The 22000-nt window shown below is 46.0% G+C and overlaps 1 protein-coding gene across 1 annotated transcript; it reads right to left on the reverse strand.

The window, feature by feature from the left end:
* Positions 1-4716: 4716 nt before the first annotated feature.
* Positions 4717-21539, reverse strand: LOC144159445 (uncharacterized). The gene is made up of 2 exons (XM_077690939.1): positions 21458-21539; positions 4717-5393 (listed from the first exon to the last, which is right to left on the reverse strand). The coding sequence occupies exons 1-2, from the start codon at positions 21537-21539 to the stop codon at positions 4717-4719; spliced, it is 759 nt and encodes a 252-aa protein (XP_077547065.1).
* Between the last annotated feature and the right edge of the window lie 461 nt (positions 21540-22000).

The following is a 22000-nucleotide window of genomic DNA, read 5'->3' on the forward strand; positions in this document are numbered from 1 at the left end:
TTCTTCAACTGTGAAGTTTCTGACAAATATTTCCTTTTAGGCGTACGGCTACATTTGAGGTGGATATAAAATTTTGCCTCTCAGCAGTAAAAGAGGTGGACAAGGGTTCTTGATGATCCATGGTAAACAGCGCTTGAAGACACGGTTGACAGAATAGGGGAAACGGCGCTGTCCCCTCTTTTTTCGTCCGTGTCCTCAAGCGCTGTTTATAATGAACCAAAACGAACTAGCCCAACTGTCCCTTCTGCCGATCTTGATGGTTATTCGGCGATTCTAATTTCGAGGCGTTGAGACGGTTGTAGGCTACATTCTAGTAAAAGTATGGGCTAGTTTATACTCCATTGAACAAAAGTTTATAGCGCGATAAAAAACACGAAGGGCGAAGCACTCATCCGTGTTACCACTCTTCGTCCTTCGTTCTTATTTTAGCGCTGTAAACTTTTGTACTCTCTAACCCCGCCCCCTGGATGAAAAGCCCAAGGTGTGGCCCGCCGCGCCGGGGAGAATTACTTGAGTGGTAACGACAAAGTGGAAATTAGCCTCCGCATTTGCATTCCTCGTCAGGAATCGCTCCTACGTACACATTCTCCTGGCTAACGCCGCGACTAGGCGGTATCGGCGTCTTGTATACCTCACTAATCAGCAACCCACCGCGGTGGCTCAGTGGCTAAGGCGTTGTGCTCCTGAGCCCCAGGACCCGGGTTCGATTCCGGGCCACGACAGCGGCTTTTCTTATTGAGGCGCAAACACCCGTGCGTTCTAGATTTTGGTGCACGTCGAAGATCCCCACGAGGTCAAAATTAATACGGAGCCCTCCACGACGGCGCGCCTCATCGCCTGCGTTGCGTCGGCGCGTTGAACAGCAATCAAATAAAATCTGACTAACTAGCATAATGCTCGCCCCCCCCCCCCCCCCATCACTCCTTCCCTGCCCTTCTGTTGTCTGAAAGTTGTACCTCAGAGGCTATATAATAATAAAGTTAATGCTGCCGCGGCCGCGCCTGTAGGTGTTGCTCTTTACGACTGCCGCGGGAGTTCGAGCGTGGTGTGTTTACATCGAGCGGCCACGACGAAGGGCAGTTCATTCTAGAATTGAGCAATGAGGTCAGGAACAACCGCCGAAAAAAAAACAGAATCTCAATTGGGGGCGGGAAAAACGGTAACCATGAGCGCAGGCCTATCTTAGCTCTCAGACAACAGAGCTGTGCGCGACCTCATGCGCTAACGAAAACTGACTAAATCTTCACATCATTCGTTTCGTACGAGCCGACCAGGTTCTACAATTATACAACGCATTAAGGAGGAAAGAAAAGTGAGTCTGTTATCTAGAGTATACGAATTGGAGCGGACCACTTGGACAAGACTAGGCTAAAAGCCAGGTGTATCAGTGCGCCGCAGTCACTGACTTACTATGACGGACATTATAATGAAGTTCTCCAATGCGGAAACGAATTTTGTACTGTCCGAACATAGTCATCACGGTATCTCGCTGAGGGTGCGCATTCTTATGGGTGTACGCAAACCCGCACTCGGTCTGCATATTTTTCTTTGAGTTACCCTTGGCAACGAAAAAAAAAAAGTTGCAATGAAGGTGATACCGCATGTTATTCCGCTTGCCTTGCGCGCACACGGACACGCACACACACACACAGACACACACAAACAACGAATAGTGGTGGTCTTCGAGTTACGGTCTTGGAGTCACGAGCGACTCGCCGAGAAACAATTAATCCGGCATTCCTTTCTCACATATGTTCCCACGGCTCGGAGAACCTTTGGACTAACCTTGCACTATTCCCGGCTAGTCCAAGATTCTAAATCGAAGATCCTGAAAACCGCGGAATGGTGAGCAGATTTGTCGGTGGTGAATTTGTCTGATTAGTAACTTCGAAACGGTCATTTTACTGGTCGGTTGTGAATAAGTCGGATTTTTCCAAAATCAGAAAGCGACACCCATAACATTTGGGCGCGGGTTCGATTCCCGGCCGCGGCAGCCGCTTTTCTGATGGAGGCGAAAAGCAAGAATGCCCGTGTGTTCGAGATTTCGGCGCACTTTAAATTTAGATTCCCAAGTGGTCAAAATTGATCCCGAGCCCTCCCCTACGGCGCAACTCATCGCCTGTGAAGCGTCGGCGCGTTAAACACCACAGTCAATCAACCCAGAACATTTCTGCTCGTATTAATATTATTACTGAGCCTCAGTGCGGTGGCTCGAAGGCGAAGGCATTGTGTTGCTCAGCCCATGGACGCGGGCTCGATCCCGGCCACTGCAGCCATTTTTCTGATAGAGGCGAAACACGAAAGCGCCCAAATGTCCAGATTTCAGCGCGTGTTAAAGATCCCCAGGTCTTCAAACTTAATCCGGATCCTTCCATTACGGCGCGCTTCATATCCGTGGGGAAGCTTCGGCGCGTAACACTCCCTAATAGAAATACAATTTAAAAAAAATGCCACAACAAATCAGGCGAGTGTTACCTCGTCGAAGGGTTAATACTCTTCAGGAAAATCTAGGACTCCAACTTGCTATTTGTCTGGTCGAAGAGCCCAATACCTCTTTCCACGCATTCACCGTGATAGAGGAAGTCGGTCTAACTGCTATCAGTGGGGTCAAGAGCCGCACCAACGCAGCGTGTAGCGGCTATCAGGGCTAAGCATCCCCCACCTTTTTCTGGGCTGAACATCGTGGTTGACACAAATAAACTGAAAACCAGAAGCGACGCGCGAACACAACCCCGTACGAAATACCACGTCGCAGCAGATATACTGAAATGGTGTAGCTTCACAGAAAACGGTACGGGTCAAATAAGGGATCTAAACACCGGAAGTGAATTTTAAAAATGGCGATGATGTGATGTTTATTTACAATTTTGTACATCGGAGGTAGGTGTTGACGGGGCCGAAAGTAGAGGTGTAGAACGAGGGGGTGGGTTATCAGTTGATGCCACGTTGTCCAGCTTGGTCCTCTCCACCATGACCTGGAGGGAAAGAAGATACAGCGGGTGCATGAAGAAGTTGGAAGTTGTTTTTGGATGCATGAATATGAAGTGCTTCTGCTTAGTCTTCACGAATTTTCTTTAAATGAACGGATGTCGTTCTCGTCTGAAACTTTTTTGTTTCTGTCATAATTAAACTAACAATATTACACAGATAAGCTGGTCATAATTAATGAAACTTGTGGGAATAGCCACTTTTCCAAACACAAATTTGTGCTTCCGGCGTGCGCTCAACGCTTTCTTTAACAACTGGCGTACTGGCGGCTACGCGATGCGCTAGTAAAGTGCTAATACCGCATTGGTAAAGCACACTAAAAATAGTTGGCTCCCGGTAGGCGAAACTGTTCCCACCGCCTCTTAGAAAGTCGTGATGGATCATGGTCATGCATGCTCTTGCCCAATGAAAACTCGAAGCTATGCGACTAGAGAGCAGCGGAAAGTGTCAACAGGCAAGATTCGAAAAGGAAATAGCACGTAAGAACAGCTGCCTAATGACCACCAGCTCGTCCAACGCTCAGTGGTTCAGTCGCACGAAAAGTAAAGAGCGTGTCGCCAGAAAGCGCCTGCAGGTCCAAAGCAATTCCGAGGGACTAGCAATTCTGTAGCTGAGGTCCCATATTCACAAGGTAACTCACTATTGAAGGCGCAATTTTTTCTGGAGTACTGAACCTCGATCTTTCAAGTACCAGCACTCGCAAGGTCGCCGGCAACAAGCGTCTCCGGGTGTCATAATGCTCGCCCTAGCAGCAGCGATGGGAGTCCAGGACACTTACAAATAACTTACCGCTATGTAGGAAATTGCTCGTCCATTCGTTCTTGCAGCAACAATGTGCGCTTGATTTAATAGAATAAGTACAATCTAGTCTAGAAGCATCTTTTCGACTAAAACATGGTCCTAAGCCTTTCGCTTCTGCAGTGGTACGGGGAAATTAAGTGTGAATACGGTACTGTTTTTGCACATTTAACACATTCCTGTTGATCTCCCCCATTGCCACGCACACAAATGACCAATCCCGAAGACCACCACAAGAAATTCCTCTCACAAATTCCTCGGTTTGCCGCGCAACTTACCCGTCCTCAGGGACAAACGAAAATTGTCTGAATTTAGGGCAACTGCCATTGACACTTGACAGTTCCTTGAAATTTGTACAATTTCGTTTGTAGCTCTCAACCATCACCACTTCTTCAAACGAATATAGTTTACCCAGCGTCATTTGGCCGTGCCGTATGTGCAGAACCCACTTTTGAACCAAATCGCACGCTGAGGCATTCCATTCACAGAAGTTGTTCTGCTAGTCGCATTGATTGGTCTTTCAGGGAGTTTGCAGCGTAGTTTACGGTCAGATAAGTCCAAAGTTCACAAAACTAGGAATGACTACTGCCGTATTTCCTTTCAGTCGGCTTATTAAATTATGGACGTTATGGCCCCCTTCCATTAAAAAAACGCGGCTAACTTCTGTTTATTGAACTACAGCACTGAAGCTATAGCTTTGCCAAATATCTTTTACGCGGTATAGTTTTTGGCAAATACCACTAATTTTTCTTCCACTTCTCTCATTCTAGAAGCAGCCGACAATAGTATAGGGCAGTGGCAGGTCCGAACGTTGGTTGCCTTTTTCTGCATATGTAGATATATATTTAGTCAAAAATTGTAGGCATCCCTAATGCTGAGCTGCCAGTGATCATGAAGAAATAATACAATCAGTTAGTGAGGGCGCACCTTTCAATGTTTGCCCTTGAAACCATAGCCACCGCCATAGCCACCGCCGAAGCCGCCTCCGTAGCCACCAAAGCCTCCGCCGTAGTAGCCACCAAAGCCTCCGCCATAGCAGCCGCCAAGGCCACCTCCATAGCCACCACCGTAGCCGCCACCGAAGCCACCCCCGTAGCCTGCTCCGTAGCCTCCTCCGTAGCCACCTCCGAAACCACCTCCGTAGCCACCTCCGTAGCCACCTCCGAAACCACCTCCATAGCCTCCTGCGTAGCCACCACCATAGCCTCCTCCGTAGCCTCCTCCGTAGCCTCTTCCGTAGCCACCATAGCCTCCTCCATAGCCTCCTCCATAGCCACCTCCGTAGCCTCCTCCGTAGCCATAGCCGCCGATGAAGCCTCCTCCGCAGCCACCAAAACCAACGCCCAGGGGTATGAAGGGACCGTGCGCCACTCGGTTACTTCCACCATCGAGTATGTGCAGGTGGTGCACGCTCTCGACAACGTGAGCAGGCCCAGGCAGCGACCTGGGCACCCCCACGCCCTTGCCCGAGTTCAAAAGAACCACGCTGCCCCCCACGCCGGTGCCCGTGACGACACCGCCTGCGGCAAGGCCGCCACCGAAGGCGGTTGCAGCAAGGCCGGCAAGAGTGACGACTGTGCCCTGCGAATAAAGCCCGTTTGAAGTCCCTGCTGAAGTGGTTTTGACACAATGAAAACCCAAATTATCACTGTAAGAATCAAATAAATAAGTCGATATTTTTGTGTTTTCATTGCTGAAAAGCAGCTCTTTCAAAAATTGAAGCCGCAGAAACAACAAATTTACTGCGCGCTGGGGCCCAGAGAATACAGTTGTCAGAAAAAACCACCGATCAAAGCATACATCTAGCAACTAAAGCTGCCGTTAGAGGTATTCAAAACACCAGACAGGAGGACAAAATGAAGCCACTTTACGGAACATGGGGCTCAGAATAGCACAATAAAAGAAAATACTAGAAAATGCGACCGCATCACACATGTGGAAAATACCATATCGGAACGTACAATCCGCAACGCCTTACCATACGTTTCCTTTTATGCGGAATGGAGGATATGAGTTTCAGAAAAGGCTTTATGTCAAAAACTTTTTTTTAAGGTTCTAGGGCATTTTGTTCAATACAGTACTGATAGGGGGCTGATCCGCACGTTCGCTCTTTAGAGTACGTGCCTTGGGTCATGTATACACGAATCCTGACAGCTTGATCAACAGCATGAACAGAATTGACACTTCGACAAAAAACAGCTTGGATGTTAAGGCTGTCGCCGATAAATTATTCAAAATTTTCGAATGACCCCGTTGAGTATAGCCGGCGGCAAACTGTCATGTGTATGATTCGTCTAGTTACATTTATGTCCGCCGATTTTGGCGGTAAGTTGATGTTACACTTGAAGCGAGAGGCATAAAAGAGGTCATCGAAATTTTCTTTGGGGAGATCATTCATTCTCCTGCATTTTTTCTTAGGCAAGAATATTCAGCAAAAGCCCCCTGCATGAGTGTTTCCCAGCATACACGTTTCAGAGCGATCATTTTTTGTCTTATAATTTTTTAGATTTCCTTAACGCACAAGCTGTGAGTTAGGATTAGTTAAAGCAAAGAGCAGACACCTTACCAAGCTAAGCATTGTCGCTGCGCTCTAGAAGAAATGATCGGCCCCAACTGCCGCCGATGCCTTTTTATACCAACCCGGATGGCTAGAATGGCACGTACTCCAAGAGAGCGTGCACTATCTCGAGCCATCCTCGTGTGCAGATCTTGAAAAACCTCAACGCGGATGGGGAAGCCAACTTTTGCCTCTGGCTGTCTCCTTTTCGCGGGCAGGGTCGCACACCCCCGACACCATGAAACAGCGACGTAAAGAGCCCACGTACGTGACCACGGGGAGTACGCTTCCTCCGGTGTTTTAAGTTCGTTTCTACCTTCCTTGCCTGCGAGGTTCAACTCTATTTTACAAGTCCCGGGAGATCGCAAACAGAAAAACTTAAGACATTCCAAGTAGGTGCTGCGCAAGCCTTTCTTCGGAAATTATGTCGAATCCTTTGGAAAAAGTCAATGCAATTAAGATTACGGCCTGAGTACTAAGTAATTGTCTTAAGGTACCAAAACATTAGGGCGTCAGGATATCAAGAGCGTTGCTATAATCGTGGTTTTGCTTGTTTATAAGTGCATGGGATTAAACTAGGACATACCTCGTGACCAATAGAAGGAGAAGGATTCTGCTCATTTCGAGTAACTATTCTGCCACCCCTTTCTCAAGCGATTTTTGAGATAGTTACAAAGCCGACGATTTGCTGAAAAATCGCCGTCGCTTACAAAACTAAAGTCGAACCAACGATAGCTCTTAGTAGGATACTCAACCGATGGTTTGCTGGTGCATTTCTGGATAGAGGGATTTCACATCAGTATCGCCAGAAGCCATTCGCAACGAGCCAGGGTCGTCTTACGCAGTGTGCCTCGAGTTCTAGACCGAATGTCATCCCCATAAGTCATCTTGTCCGGCAAGACAAAGTGGGAAATTGCGGGTTGAATGGGCGACGAAAATTGCCAAAAACGATCCCCTTGAGACTCTACCTCTCCCACCGGTACTGAAGTTAAAGTTTAACAAATTGTAATGGCGTCTTTCCCCCGATGAAGTCACTGCAAACTGACTTAAAAGTGACAGCAAAGGGGTACCTAAGTTGATACACAGTGTTCCCCCGTCGCTCCGAAAGACAAAATGCTACTATCCTACATCTTACGCCTCACCACGCGTTTCTTAGTTTTTATCGTTGCACAGGATGCATGCTTTCCAAACCTGTGAGGACGTTAGGTATTTCGTGGACAGGCCGGATGAATACACCTTTTCAAAAGTACAGTATAATATATAAGGATACACATACAGCGGAGATACACCGAATACAGATACACCACAGATACAGATATAGGGATAAGCGCCTTCTGCGGTGCTGCTTCTTTCGCTGACACCGGCGTGAGTGCATAGCCTTACGGCTAGACTGGACAGTACATGGTACGCATCCACATGGCTTATGCCTGTGCATGGCACATACCCTGATGGCCTGATGGTGCTTTAGTATGCGCTGATTATTCGCGCTACTCACAGTTTTCTGCAAATCTATATAAGAAATGTGTTCCAAATGTTTGTGACAGCAAAATCATGTAACTGTACTCTGATGAACGCAAGTACCGTTGCCGCTACGTGAGTAAACCTTCTTTGTTATTGTTCTTGCTGTGTATCCGACTCTTTACTTATACTATTTCTGCGCGCTTTGTGAGTTTTATCTTTCTCTAGATTTATATATATATACATATATATAGCATCAGAATGGGAAATGAGGGGCTCGTTGATAGATGACGGAAATAAGGATTGGCAGTAAAGGGGAGCATGTGGTAGGTCATTGAAACATAAGGAATTTGGAAAGACAGAAAGTGGAGAAAAAATGCCCGCTAGGTGGGACCCGAACCCACGACCTACAGAATACGCGTCTAGTGCAATGCCCACTACGCTACCGGCGGGGATATTTTTCCCCTCCACTTTCTGGGGTATTTATGTTAAGGTATTTTTGTTTCCTGCCCTTGGAGGCGGTAGCCAGCACCTCGGGGTGAAGGGGACCTTCTTGTGAACCCCCGGGCCGTGACTTTATTTCCGTCTTCATTCAACGAGCCCCCCATTTCCCATTGTGATTCGCTATATGCATAGCGAGGGCCTCTGTTCTGGCAGTCTTGTTCGACCACTCTCGACACGTCGTAGACACTCGAGTCACGGCCCCGGGGTTAAAAAGAAGGTCCCCTTCACCCCGAGTAGTCTGAGTGGCGCTGGCTACCACCCCCAAACACAGGAAATAAAAATGCCGTAACATAAGTACCCCAGAAAGCGGAGCGGAAAAATACCCCCGCTAGTAGCGTATTGGTCATTGCACCAGACCGGTATTCTGGTGGTTGCGACTTCGGATCCCACCCGACGAGCATTTTTTCTCCACTTTCTTTCTGCCTTTCCAAATCCCTTATCTCTTTCAATGACCTACCACATCCCCTCTTTGCTTTCCGAGGTTTTCTTGTCTGCCAATCCTTATTTCCGTCTATATATATATATATATATATATATATATATATATATATATATATATATATATATATATATATATATATATATATATACTCAGATGAAGACTAGTCCTCCGGTCGAAACGTCAGTAAACCACTGTTTTTGTTTTTAATCTCGAGTCAACCATTTGCTCATATATATATTTATATATATATATATATTGTCACGAAGCCAACGACGACGCAGTTGTCTTGCAGGAGAAACAAGTTTATTGGAGTGAACTTGTGCTCCCCTAATAACTCAAAAAGAATACAGAGGCGGCGAAGTAGCGGTCAACAAAGTGACTTGCGCAGGCGAGTGTCGTCGAACCGAATGCCGCGGCGTTTGCTCTGCAGGCTTTTATCTTTCGGCGCGAGTGTTTCTGGAACCGTCAATTCATATCCAGAACATTGTAGATCACTAGAAGACTATTCTGGGCTAGCGACGTTAGGGTGAAACACTCTGCTTATCTGAATGAGGTAGCCCGTGCTGCATAAAAATAAAGAATAGTACACGCGCTTCGCATGGGACACAGATAACAGAGCCGGGCGCGGCCGGGCATTCAAAACAAACAATAAATAAACAAACCCGTACATGGTTCGCGGCAATATATATATATATATATATATATATATATATATATATATATATATATATATATATATATATATACAGGGTGTCCCAGCTATCATGCACCAAGATTTAAAAAAAGAGAAGTAGCGTAACTCGAAGAAAACCTAGTGCATAATGTTTGCAGTACTGTGAAGAAGCGGAGAGTAATTTTTTCGTTAATGAGACTTAATTAATTAATAGTAATTAAATATCTAACTCGAAAAATACTGTCCTAATCACTAAAGTGTCAATGAGGCACTTGTAGGTAACCATGAGGGGCATCTAACTGCGCTATTTTCAGCGACGAACTAATTGCGTACTCATTTATTCTGACTGATAAAGGAAACCCGCGAAATATGAAAAATACCACGTGACGACGCTTACGCGCGCATTGTGAAGCAGCGTCCCCAAACAAAGCTGATTGAAAGCAACTGCTTTGCGTGTTACCCGCCCGAAGAGACAGCGCATCACCTTGATAATAGCATGCATGGAAGGAGCAGCAGTAGCAAGATTCGCGGGACGAGTGTGCAGATAAGGAACAAACTCGGTCGCGATTTCTTCTTTCTTTCTTTTGTCTATTTCATTCTGGCTAACTCAGAGGCAGCCTGTTTGAGGGCGTTGCTTTACGGTGCGCGCGGAGGCGCCGTCACGTGGTATTTTTCATATTTCGCGGGTTTTCTTTATCAGTCAGAATAAATGTGTACGCAATTAGTTCGTCGCTGAAAACACCGCAGTTAGATGCCCCTCGTGGTTACCTACAAGTGCCTCATTGACACTTTAGGGATTAGGACAGTATTTTTAGAGTTAGATAATTAATTACAATTAGTTAATTAAGTCTCGTTAACGAAAAAATTACTCTCCGCTTCTTCACAGTACTGCGAACATTATGCACTAGGTTTTCTTCGAGTTACGCCTTTACTCTTTTATTAAATCTTGGTGCATGATAGCTGGGACACCCTGTATATATATATATATATATATATATATATATATATATATATATATATATATATATATATATATGTATATATATATATATATATATATATATATATATATATATATATATATATATATATATATATTCAGAGAGAGAGAGAGAGAGAGACAGAATAAGGGTTGGCAGTCAACAAAACCTAGGAAAGCAAAGGGGGGGATGTGGCAGGTCATTGAAACAGATAAGGGATTTGGAAAGACCGAAAGAAAGTGGTGAAAAAATGCCCGCCGGGTGGGATGCGAACCCACGACCTCTAAATAGCGGTCTGGTGCGATGACCACTACGCTACCGGCGGGGCTGTTTCCCCACAACTTTCTCGGGTATGTATGTTACGGTATTTTTTGTTTCCTACACTTGGGGGTGGTAGCCAGCGCCACTTGGACTACTCGGGGTGAAGGGGACCTTCTTTTTAACCCCCGGGCCATGACTCGAGTGTCTACGGCATGTCGAGAGCGGTCGACCAGCGTTGAACCCTCTTAAGCTACCTTTGGCACCAAGACTGCCAGAACAGAGGCCCTCGCTATGTATGTAGGGAATCAGAAATGGGAAATGAGGGGCTCGGTGAATTAAGACAGAATAAGGGTCGGCAGTCAAGGAAACCTCGGAAAGCAAAGGGGGGAATGCGGTAGGTTATAGAAACAGATGAAGAATTTTTTGAGTCAGAAAGAAAGTGGTGAAAAAATGCCCGCCGGGTGGGATCCGAACCCACGACCTCCAGAATACGGGCATAGCGAGGGCCTCTGTTCTGGCAGTCTTGGTGCTAAAGGTAGCTTAAAGGAGCCATGAAGAGAAAATACAACTTCGTTTAATTTGAAAGAACGAGGATTCAGTATCTCACTCAGCTCCATTGGAGCCACAAAAGATGTTTCTTTAACGAAAAAAAAGCAAGAAATATTTAAAAACTTTCAAATTTTCCGCCACAGTGACGTGTTATGAGCAAGAATGACGTCATACGGGCCAACAATAAAACATAATTTTGAGTGCGTTAACTGCACGTTAGCATTCAAGTGATGCGGTCAAATGGAACTAGAGGCCCCATTACAGACGTCCAGTCATGTGTCGTCGCGACAGGTCTCTTAGGCGGCCGCCAATCGCACAAACAAGGTTCCGTGACGTCATAGAAAAGTTGCGGGAAATTGGCTAGGGGGTCGCGACTGCTTCAAACGTTTTCTTTAATATCTCCGTTATTTGTTCGAAGATTGCGATGATATTGGTATCATTGTTATCGTGACTAAGCAGTCTTTCTAATAAACCCAACTTGTAATTTGTCTTCATGGCTCCTTTAAGAGGGTTCAATGCTGGTCGACCACTCTCGACATGTCGTAGACACTCGAGTCACGGCCCGGGGGTTAAAAATAAGGTCCCCTTCATCTCGAGTAGTCCGAGTGGCGCTGCCTACCATCCCCAAGTGCAGAAAACAAAAAATACCTGAACATAAATACCCGAGAAAGTGGTGGGGAAACAGCCCCGCCGGTAGCGTACTGATCGCTTTAATGCCTTTTCCTCTTTCTGTGAGAGATTTTTGTGATGCGGTGATCGATTTTTACATTCCAGGACGATTTTATATGTTGCCTAAAATACATAAAGCAGGAAATCCAGGCAGGCCAATCATCTCCGGTATAGGCACAGTAACAGAAATCATCTCTAGTTTTATCGATAGCTTAATCAAAGACATTCCTCCCACACTACCTTCATATGTAAAGGATACAAACCATTTTCTGGCTGATATTATGGATCTAGTTATACCGGAAGGCAGCCTGCTAGTCACTCTCGACGTCGCCTCGCTATATACAAATATTCCACACTCGGACGGCATCCGATCTGTCATCCAGGCATACAATGATGCTGCCCAAGACAATTCAATTGATGGTGAAACTCTCGGCGTACTTCTAAAGCTCGTCTTGGAGCTGAACAACTTTGAGTTCGACAATAAGCACTACGTGCAAATCGACGGGACCTCGATGGGAACCAAAATAGGACCCAACTATGCTAACATTTTCATGGGCACATTGGAGTCGGAATTTCTAAGCAAGGCACAGCTTCACCCTCTTTCCTATCGAAGGTTCATTGGCGATATTTTTCTCATTTGGTGCCATGGGGAAGAGAAACTTCTAACATTTATCACCGCTTTCAACAACGCCCACGAGAGCATTTCATTCTCCCACTCGTATTCCGCATCTACCATCAACTTTCTCGATGTATCAGTGAGGATATCGGACAACAAGCTTGTGACCTCAGTGTACAGGAAGCCAACGGACCGACACCAGTACTTGCATTTCAAAAGCAACCACGTCAAACACTGTAAACTCGGCATACCATACAGTCAGTCTCTGCGTTTCAGAAGGATATGCTCTGACCCAGCTGATTTTGCCTCTAACTGTCAACAACTAACTAATGACCTAACACGACAACAATACCCACCGTCTGTCATCAGTGATACCATTAGGAAGTCTGAGAAACAGGACCGCCGCCACCTGATAACTAACTCAAAATCCAAATCTTTGAATACGACCCCCAACCTTATTCTAACATATGCCGCTTCGTCCTCCAGCGTAAACTGCATACTTAGAAAGCACCACAACATTCTACTTCAAAGCGAAAAGTTGCGAAGTGTTTTCCCTGAGCCTCCCCGCGTCGTGTACCGACGTGCGAGAAACATCAGGGATATTGTAACGTCATCTAAGGTCAACACCCCCAGCTTCACAGGCAGCGGACCCTGCAATAAGCCTAGGTGCAAACTATGCCCCATGATGACTAAAGCCTCTGTCGCCACCAGCACCACGTCTTCATTCTCTTTCCAGATAAGAGGAAACTTTGACTGTGACAGCGCAAACATTGTCTACCTTCTTGAATGCACCATATGCCACGCCCAGTACGTTGGTCAAACTGAGAATCCATTTAGAATGAGAATCAACAACCACCGAGCACACATAAAGTCCCTACCACACCTTCCCCTATCTAAACATGTAAATAACCTAGGCCACCCTTTCCACGCATTCACAGCCACAGTGCTTCAGTCCAATTTCAAAACGCATTATGATCGTGAAGCCCGTGAATCGTACCTTATTTACAAGTTTAACACTGTCTTGAGCGGCATAAATGAAAACACAGGCCGATTGTCTTGCCTGCCCAATCAGGCACCGGAGAAGGCCGATGCAGCGAGCAACTGAGAAACTTTGATCTGAAAGAGAAACGTTCTTACTTTTTTTTTTTTTTGTCCACTTTGTGCGTTCTGCGGCTTTTTTGTGTCGCGTAGAGCCTACGTTTTTCTTGCCCCGCCCACAACTGAAATGTATTTAAACCCAACTGATCTGCACTATTTGTATCTTTGAAAAAGACCGGCCCCCGGTCGAAACGTTAGAAGAAATGTTGTTATGTTTTTCAGTTTGACTTCTCTATCGTATATATATATATATATATATATATATATATATATATATATATGTATATATATATAAATATATATATATATATATATATATATATATATATATATGTATATATATATATATATATATATATATATATATATATATATATATATATATATATATATATATATATATATATATATGGTCGCGATCAAGCTCAGGACGCTTCAGCAAATGTATTTACAGTATTTACGCATCCAGCAGAGCTCACAGCGCACCCAGTGATGACATCTTTCTGTTTTCCGAGCACTCCGCACTTTGCTTCCGTGTGATCAAGAACCGATAAAGAGCGAGTTACCTCCATCTCGTCCGCAGACGTCCCGTTGCATGATCCCTCGGCGGTACAAGCGCCGTCCGGGCGCTATTAGGAATCGGCGTCCCCCGCCTTGCACGTCCTCAGGTGCGCGATGTGGACAATGTATGTAGACGAGGTACGACTCGACAGGGACAATGGAAGCAGGAGGAAGATCTCATTGTTTACGTCGATAACGACGTAAAAAAGAAATAAGGGACGGTACACCGGAGAAGAAGTGCAACAGGGTAAGTGTTGTACGATAGGTCCACCATTTTTTGCGTCCAAGTCAATTCGTACCTCCTCACTTCGGCACACCCTCCCCATTCGGCCACCACCAGTTCTTTTCCTGCGCTCTCTGACGAGTTGTGTTGCGTGAAGGCGTCAGTGTGCGTCTCTCTTTACTATGACGTCATACATCGCCTAGCGACGTCATCGCAGTTACGTTCCGGCCGCCCGGATGTCATCGCAGTTGCGTTCCTATGGGTAGGACGCGTGTTATGAGTAGCGAGGAAGAAGAGCGTGCCTTCAAAGAGAGCCGGTGTGATCAGGAGCGGCAATCGGCGCGAACGCGGTGGGATGGGACCACCGACGACGATCGGGTCGCGAACGGCAAGCGCAAGCACGATGCTCGTCGGGACCCCCAATTCCGCGAAACGGAAAACGCAAGACGTCCGCGTGGTTACAATCTGCGTGAACGCTTCTCAGGCGCGCGACGCGGGTAGACAGATTTAGTTAGGTGTTCCGGGCGTTAGCGTATTTCTGGGCGTAAAGCGGAGCGCACGCTAGTCGTGACGCGCCAATGGATAGTTTTAGTACAGCGTTTTTTGTAGCATGCGCTAACGCTTGCGGGGCCACCTGTTGAACCCAACGCGAAGTACCCAAATTTTGACCTTTTTTACGTGGCTAACCAAGGGAAGCTGTAGCTGGACGGCGTTTTTCTTAGCCTTGGTTTCGATTGTAGGGCAGCTCCACTCTATGAGAGCCTTGCCCGACCTTTTTTCGGCGATTGTGAGCCTTGAGAGTTGTAAATACTCAGTGTAAATAAATTGTACATGTTGTACATATTGTTTGCTTGGAGTGGACCGTCGTCGGCTACGTGCCGTCGGCCAACGAGCCAGCCAGTTGTCGTTTCATCTGATTATCGCTTCGCTCATCATCTGACGAATCCTTCAGGACAGTCACGTCCTATAATTTAGCTGCCGTACTCGACGATTTCATGTTCTTACGTTTCGCAATCAGTTTCTTCGTTTTCTTAGTCAGTTTTCCAGTTTGGTTTCTACCAGATACTTGTCCCACTGCTGCGGCCGACCTTATGATTGCCGTTGTTAGGTCGTCTTCATTTAGCATGTCAACGCTAACCGCGTCCTCAACCTCAAGCGCTAACCGACCAAGCTCAATCTTAAACAGCTCCGCTGTTAAAAAGGGAGAAAATGTTTTGCGGGTCAGCTCAGTCTCATATAACGCCGTATATTTGTATCAATCAAAAGCTCTATAAATCACATTATATAGGGCTAATATCTATATCTTCGCTAAGAAACAGTCGGAAGTGTAGCGCCTGTCCCGTGCCCTCTTTGTTGTGTGTTTCTTTGCGCTACTCAGTATGTTCTCAGACCAAAACAAACACGCCCAGTTCTCCTGAAATCACATTATTTTCGCCTGTGCGTAATATTACGGTGACACTAATTAGTGTGGCTTCCATACAAAGCTTTTTAAACGCTTTGTACAATTCCAATGAAATTTAAGACTGAAATTTCACACTTCATAAAAAATTACTAGTTATCAACGGTTCAGTTTTAATGTCAGTAATCCAATTATAACCACAGATTGGAAATAACAGAGTCCTGCTTTACGCAGAAATACGGATAATCAAATAAAAATGGAAGCGGCTGAGCTCAGCTAACGCTGGATATGCAAAGCAAAAGCTTGGCTTAGTCTGGTTTAGTCTTGGTTTCGCTTGGTTAACCTTTGATACAGCTGTATCGCCGACGGCTCACAGCCATTCGGCCCCGTGCAACGCTCACAGAAGGAGGCCCGGCCTCGCTTTCCTTCTCGGCGAACGCGCGTTTCTCTTTCACGGCGAACGCGGCGCAAGATGAGTCACATCGCCCGAGAAGCCCCAGCAGCGCATGCGTGGGAGGCTGCGGGTATGCTCGGGTTTCGATCAGCTGAGCGGCCGCTCCGTCGCCGCCGCGGCGGGAGCGGCCGCGATGTGAGCAGAACGACTTAAAATGGCGCCTTCTTCGCAGCTCCGGCATCGGGCCTGGCGAATCACGCGATGAGCTTCGATGGTTGTGTGTCGCCGGGGGGTGTATCTCCGGTCAACAGGCTAACTTGCGCACCCTCCGTGAAATCACTGGACGAAAGCAGTAAAGCTTTGCTTTAAAAACAAGGGCATACCTTAACGGCGGCAGAGTTTGCAGAGGGCAGTAAGCCAACGGGCTGCAATAAAGAGTGAAGCGAGATTCTGACTAGACCATGAATGGCGCCGGCTCATCGAACGTCCGCACAGTTAGCTGAAGCCAGGTTCCCCGCGTGCAGCGTAACACAAGTCTACACCATGGGCTGTTTTCGGCATAACTCATAGCGCACCGGCACATCGGGTGCGAAAGTAAAACTGATGCTTCCTCGGGCCCATCCTAGTTCAAAGCAGTCGATGCCATGTACGGCAGCTGCAATTGATTTTGATTTGATTTTGATTTGATTTTGATTTGATTTTGACTTGATTTTGATTTGATTTTGATTTGATTTTGATTTGATTTTGATTTGATTTTGATTTGATTTTGATTTGATTTTGATTTGATTTTGATTTGATTAGGCAGAGTACAAGTACATCGGACAAAACACTTCAATTTTCAATCTTTTGCCGAGGTAAACGGGGAAAAGAGCGTTCGAGCCGCCTGACAAGGCCCCGTCCATGATGTAGCACAACGGCAGCAGCACTAGCAAAGCACATTCAACCAGTGAATTAAATTATAAACATTAAAGAAAACAAACGGCAACATGGCCAAAATATATAACAACAGAATTGTTGGTCATTTAAAACAATGACAATGCACGAAAAAGCAACATAATGATCATAGATATATAGTTCGGAAAAGGTAGAGACCACGACATAAGTAGAAAAAGCTTAGGAAACATATTTTTTAACCGAACAATACCAAGATAAACAGGTAAACAATAGGTAAACAAGGTAGACAGGCTAAAAAAGCAGACAATACAAGGCAAACAAAATACAACATTTGAACTCGTTACGCGCGACCTTCATTTTTGTGAAAAAAAAATTGTGTTATTTTTTCTAAATAAACCTACCGAAAGATAACTTTGAAGAACTTCCGTTATTTCAGGGTAGTTGTGTAAAAAGAGCGAAATTTGAAATCCTAACGTTTGCTTGCCGTAATAATTGCGGACAACCTTTGTGAAGAATGGTTCCAGTCTGAGATTGTAACATTTCTCCCTTTTGAAGTTGTCGAGAGACGCACGACAGGATCTGCATGATGTTCCATCATGTAATATCTTGAGAGATAAACGTTGGTAATAAATGTTTTCGATTTTAAGGAGCTTATTTTCATAAAAATATGGAAGTGTATGGGCGTCCCACTTTGGGTTTTTTTATGAATCTAAGGAACTTTTCTTAGTAATCAAATTCGATCCAATGTGCATGTTGTAGTAATACCCCAGACAAGTATGCAAAACACAGGCGGGAAAAAAATAATGCGACGTATAACTGATGTTTAAACAACTTGGGAAGAAAGCTTCTTAATCTATTTAATATGCCAATAACCCTGGATAGCCTTGTACGCAAATGAATAATGTGTGGTGTCCAGCTTAAATATTCTAAAATCGACACCCAAAAATTGAACCGAAGGGACCCTTTCCAGTTTCTTGCCGTCGTAGACAGCTCACCAAACTAAATGAGCGGCTTGTTCCAGGCTCTAAATACGATATATTTTGTTTTACACGTATTCAGGGAGATGTCATTTAGCAAAAGCCACAAGTGAAGTTCACTTGACCATCTATTAGCGTATTGAACCACAATGTCGAGATTAACTGCATGGAAAAAGACGTTCGTATCATCAGCGTACAAAACAATATTTGGCGTTTCAGGTATAATAACAACGTCATTAATGCAAACAAGGAACAAAAGGCGGCCTAAAATTGAACCCTGTGGTACACCGTAATTTAAGATTTCCAGTAGATTTGAAGCCTGTAATCATCACAAACTGACGAAAGTTTTGCAAGTAACTTTTATCAGATCAAGCGCAACGCCACAAATGTACAACTCAAGTTTGTTGAAAAAACTATCATGCTTAACAGAATCATGATTTTTCATCTAAAAAATACCTAAGGTATACGAATGGTTTTTAATGTTTCTAACTAATTTTTGATTAATGTCTAAAAGAGCATTTTCTACTGATTTATATTTAACTGAAAACCTCTAACTTAACTGCAATGTTCTAACCGTGATGAGACAAGCGCGCCGGAACGCTAAAAGCACCGTGCTCCGCTATAAGCTACTCACAACGCGATTTTTTTTTCACAGTCATTTGGGGCATTCGGGCTCACCACAGTGAGTGGTAGCACGGCATGATTGCCACAATACACCTCATTTTTCAGCGTGACAGGGCTAGGTGCCTCACCTAAGAATCGCGTGCGTCATTCTGTCGGTGTGGGAAACCTGCAAATCAAAGTCCATACTTGTAATAGAATGTCACATAGCCACTCCAGTGGGTCCGCCACAAACGATGAGTTTTAGTCAATAAACAGATCAGGCCAATTGCAACTGATATTATGATTAATTCTTTCACTGCTCTTTTAGACTACATACCACTCAATTCGATTGACCATGGCCTGCTGCAACAATATCTAACGTGACTATGACAGAAAGTGGCTAGCTTTTAGCGCGAGAGCGATAGTTGTCCCGCTTCACAAAATCTGGTCTGTTGGAGCAAAAAGCCCATCAGTCAAGGTAACAGGGTCCAAGAGTGCCGCACGAGTTACAAGGCAATGCGTTGCCCAGCGCGTCGGTCATGCTAGGTACAGTGGCTGCTGTTTGCGCCATGGAAGGCGCTGTTTCTGCACAGGATTGCACAAAGGACGACAGTATGGAGAGCAGGGTAGCATATGTATGGCTGGGCTCCCACTTACGTGGCCTTATCTTTCAGCGTCTGTGCAGCCTACATAGCTATCGGTTTACCGCCTCGCGATAGTCTGAGAAAATGGGTGGGGCAACTACTTCGACCGATATCGATTTCAGCGTCGAGCCCGTCGAGTTGCTCAACAGCGTAAACTACGCCAAACTCAAATTACGTCTGTTGAACGTGAAGTGGTGCGTGAACAAATAAAAAAAAGATAACCAAGAATATCCAAGCACCCCCCCTTCCCCTGGAGCGCTACCCCTTAAGTTACACGATTTTCAATTTTTTAGTCTTCCGCCGAGTCAACAACGTAATGGGTGATCTGATCTGATTGTAGGGTTTAACGCGCCGACGCAACGCAGGCGATGAGGCGCGCCGTAGTGGAGGGCTCCGGATTAATTTCGACCACCTGGGGATCTTTAACGTGCGCCGAAATCTCGAACACACGGGCGTTTTTGCTTTTCGCCTCCATCAGAAAAGCGGCCGCCGCGGCCGGGAATCGAACCCGCGACCTCGTGCTCAGCAGCGCAACGCCTTAGCCACTGAGCCACCGCGGCGGGTCAACGTAATGGGTGCCGACGTGGATTTTAAATGTTTTTGGGGCCACACAAGAACCCTTCAAGTGCTTGGACTTTACTGTGAAGGAATTTATAAGTTAGAGAGAGGAATATTAAAAGGATTTGGCGGCGTGCCCCTATCTTTCAATGCCACTGTATGCGTGCAGCAGACGTGAAGCAAAGCTCGGCGGCAACGTCAGCGACCCTTCAGTCACGTTAACCTGTGAATTAGACGAAATGGAAAAGTCCGTCTCAAGCCGTGAGGACCATGGAGGCTGTGTACACGGCCACATCTGCACGGCCGGCGTGCGCTCTGACAATTTTCGGCTGCAGAAACCCCTTATTTTTCTCTGCTTAATCCTTTCCCTGCGAACGACGCCTGGAATCTACGAAATCAACCTAGCAAAGTTCATCGAGAAAAGGAGCGGCTAAGGTAGGTTAGAGGCCACCTTAAATAGAGCTTACTTTTGGGGCCGACAAAGCTGAGAAAACATCCAGGGTGATTTCCTTCCCGAAACGCACTAACTTTCCGAAAAGCTAAGTTGCCCTTAAAATGACTAAGGCTAGTTTGTGAAGAGAAAGGTCACTTTCCTGGCGATAAGGTGGTGGTTGAAAATGCGCATTAGCCTAACTTCTCTTCGCCAAACGTCCTAACGCAACGAAATGAGAACTAACGCTTAAGATACGCAGAAGTTAGGTTTGTGCATGTGGGGGTAGATCCCGCAATTCATGGCATGCAGTCTTGGGGCTGTGGGAAGGTGTCAGGCTGGAGTTGCCGGAAACGTTTCTCTTGATAAGAAAAAAGGTTATGGCAGTTTCTCTCCATAAAAGGACTTACTGCGACGTATCATATGTTCGTCTCCAAAAGGAGCAACGTGGCTCCTTTAGTCGAGGAAGCACCGTTGCTCCCTTCAACCAAAATGGCCGCCGGTAAACAAGAGCGCTCAGCGCGGGACTCGTTTTTTGCTTCTGATTATGTATATCTCATCGCCAGCAGGCTGCGCGTATAATAAGCACTACCGAAGAGGTTCGAACATGCTGCATGAGCGTGTTTGATTACTTTGAGGGGCATTTTTGAGCACTACGAGGATCGCTGCCGCATGGTTAAGTGCGGTGAAAGCATTTCGTTTATTAAAATAAAACCATCGTTCGTAGACCGTGCTCTCGGTTGATTTTTCAATGCCAGGGCCTAATTGAAGGTACAATATTCTTGCTCTAAAATATCCTTTAGTGGCCCAAAAACAAGAAAATGGTACACGGAACGACCCGAACTGGCTTTTTGGAGGTACACGTGATTCGCAGAGGCATACATTCACACGCACAACTTTGTGCAATGAACCACCGTAATGGCCACGTCAGGAACACACCACAGCAGAAACGACGCGAACGTAAACGCACGGACAAAGAGGGCCAATTATCCCCCAGCAGGGCACGGAGGTTCTGCCTGATAATCTGACACTTGTCGGCGGGTCACCTTTAATTGTCTTTGACCGCATCGTCGGCAAGAAGGCTATAAGGCTGCCGCTTCATCGTGCTCCGCCAACCTCCCTAACGCCCCCTCCCCCCCTTGCACAGAGCCAAATTGCACTCTGGGTCGCGCGTAACGCACAATCAGTCACCTCGTGCGCCGTGGCGACTGATTGACCGGGGGTGACTGTGGGTTGCAGCTCTTTGTACGGACTCAGGGTCATCATATATGCAGGTGCAGAAGCTTGCGGGGCGTCTTCCAGAGAGAAAAATGGCCGATGCCTTACAGAATCTCGTGAGATCGGGAAAAGGGTTCTCGTCCGAGTCTAGGGGTGCATTGGGCATTGAGGACCCGAAAAGGGTTCCCAGCATGTGAGGCTCAAAACATTTAAATGCAGTTGTAGCCTGAAGAGTTTGAGGGTCCTCGGCAGGAAGAAATTCTCGGCCGACGTCGCTCAAGCGATTAGCACTTGGACCTAAGGAAGTTCGACGTTACAGTTTGCAGTTTGAAGTTTTTCATTTATCACCCAGGTACTCTGCCATTTGATGTAAATATTTCGTTCAAGCCTTCGCTTTATTTCATCGGATCAATTCATATTGCCCGAAATCGGGAACGGCAGAACTTACCATGTGAACGCCTCTTGGCATTTGGCATCACAGCAGCAACGAAAATAGATCGTTTTCC

Source organism: Haemaphysalis longicornis, unplaced genomic scaffold (assembly GCF_048455015.1).
Source record: "Haemaphysalis longicornis isolate Haplotype H1 unplaced genomic scaffold, Haemaphysalis longicornis Haplotype H1 scaffold_1, whole genome shotgun sequence".
Taxonomy (NCBI): domain Eukaryota; kingdom Metazoa; phylum Arthropoda; class Arachnida; order Ixodida; family Ixodidae; genus Haemaphysalis; species Haemaphysalis longicornis.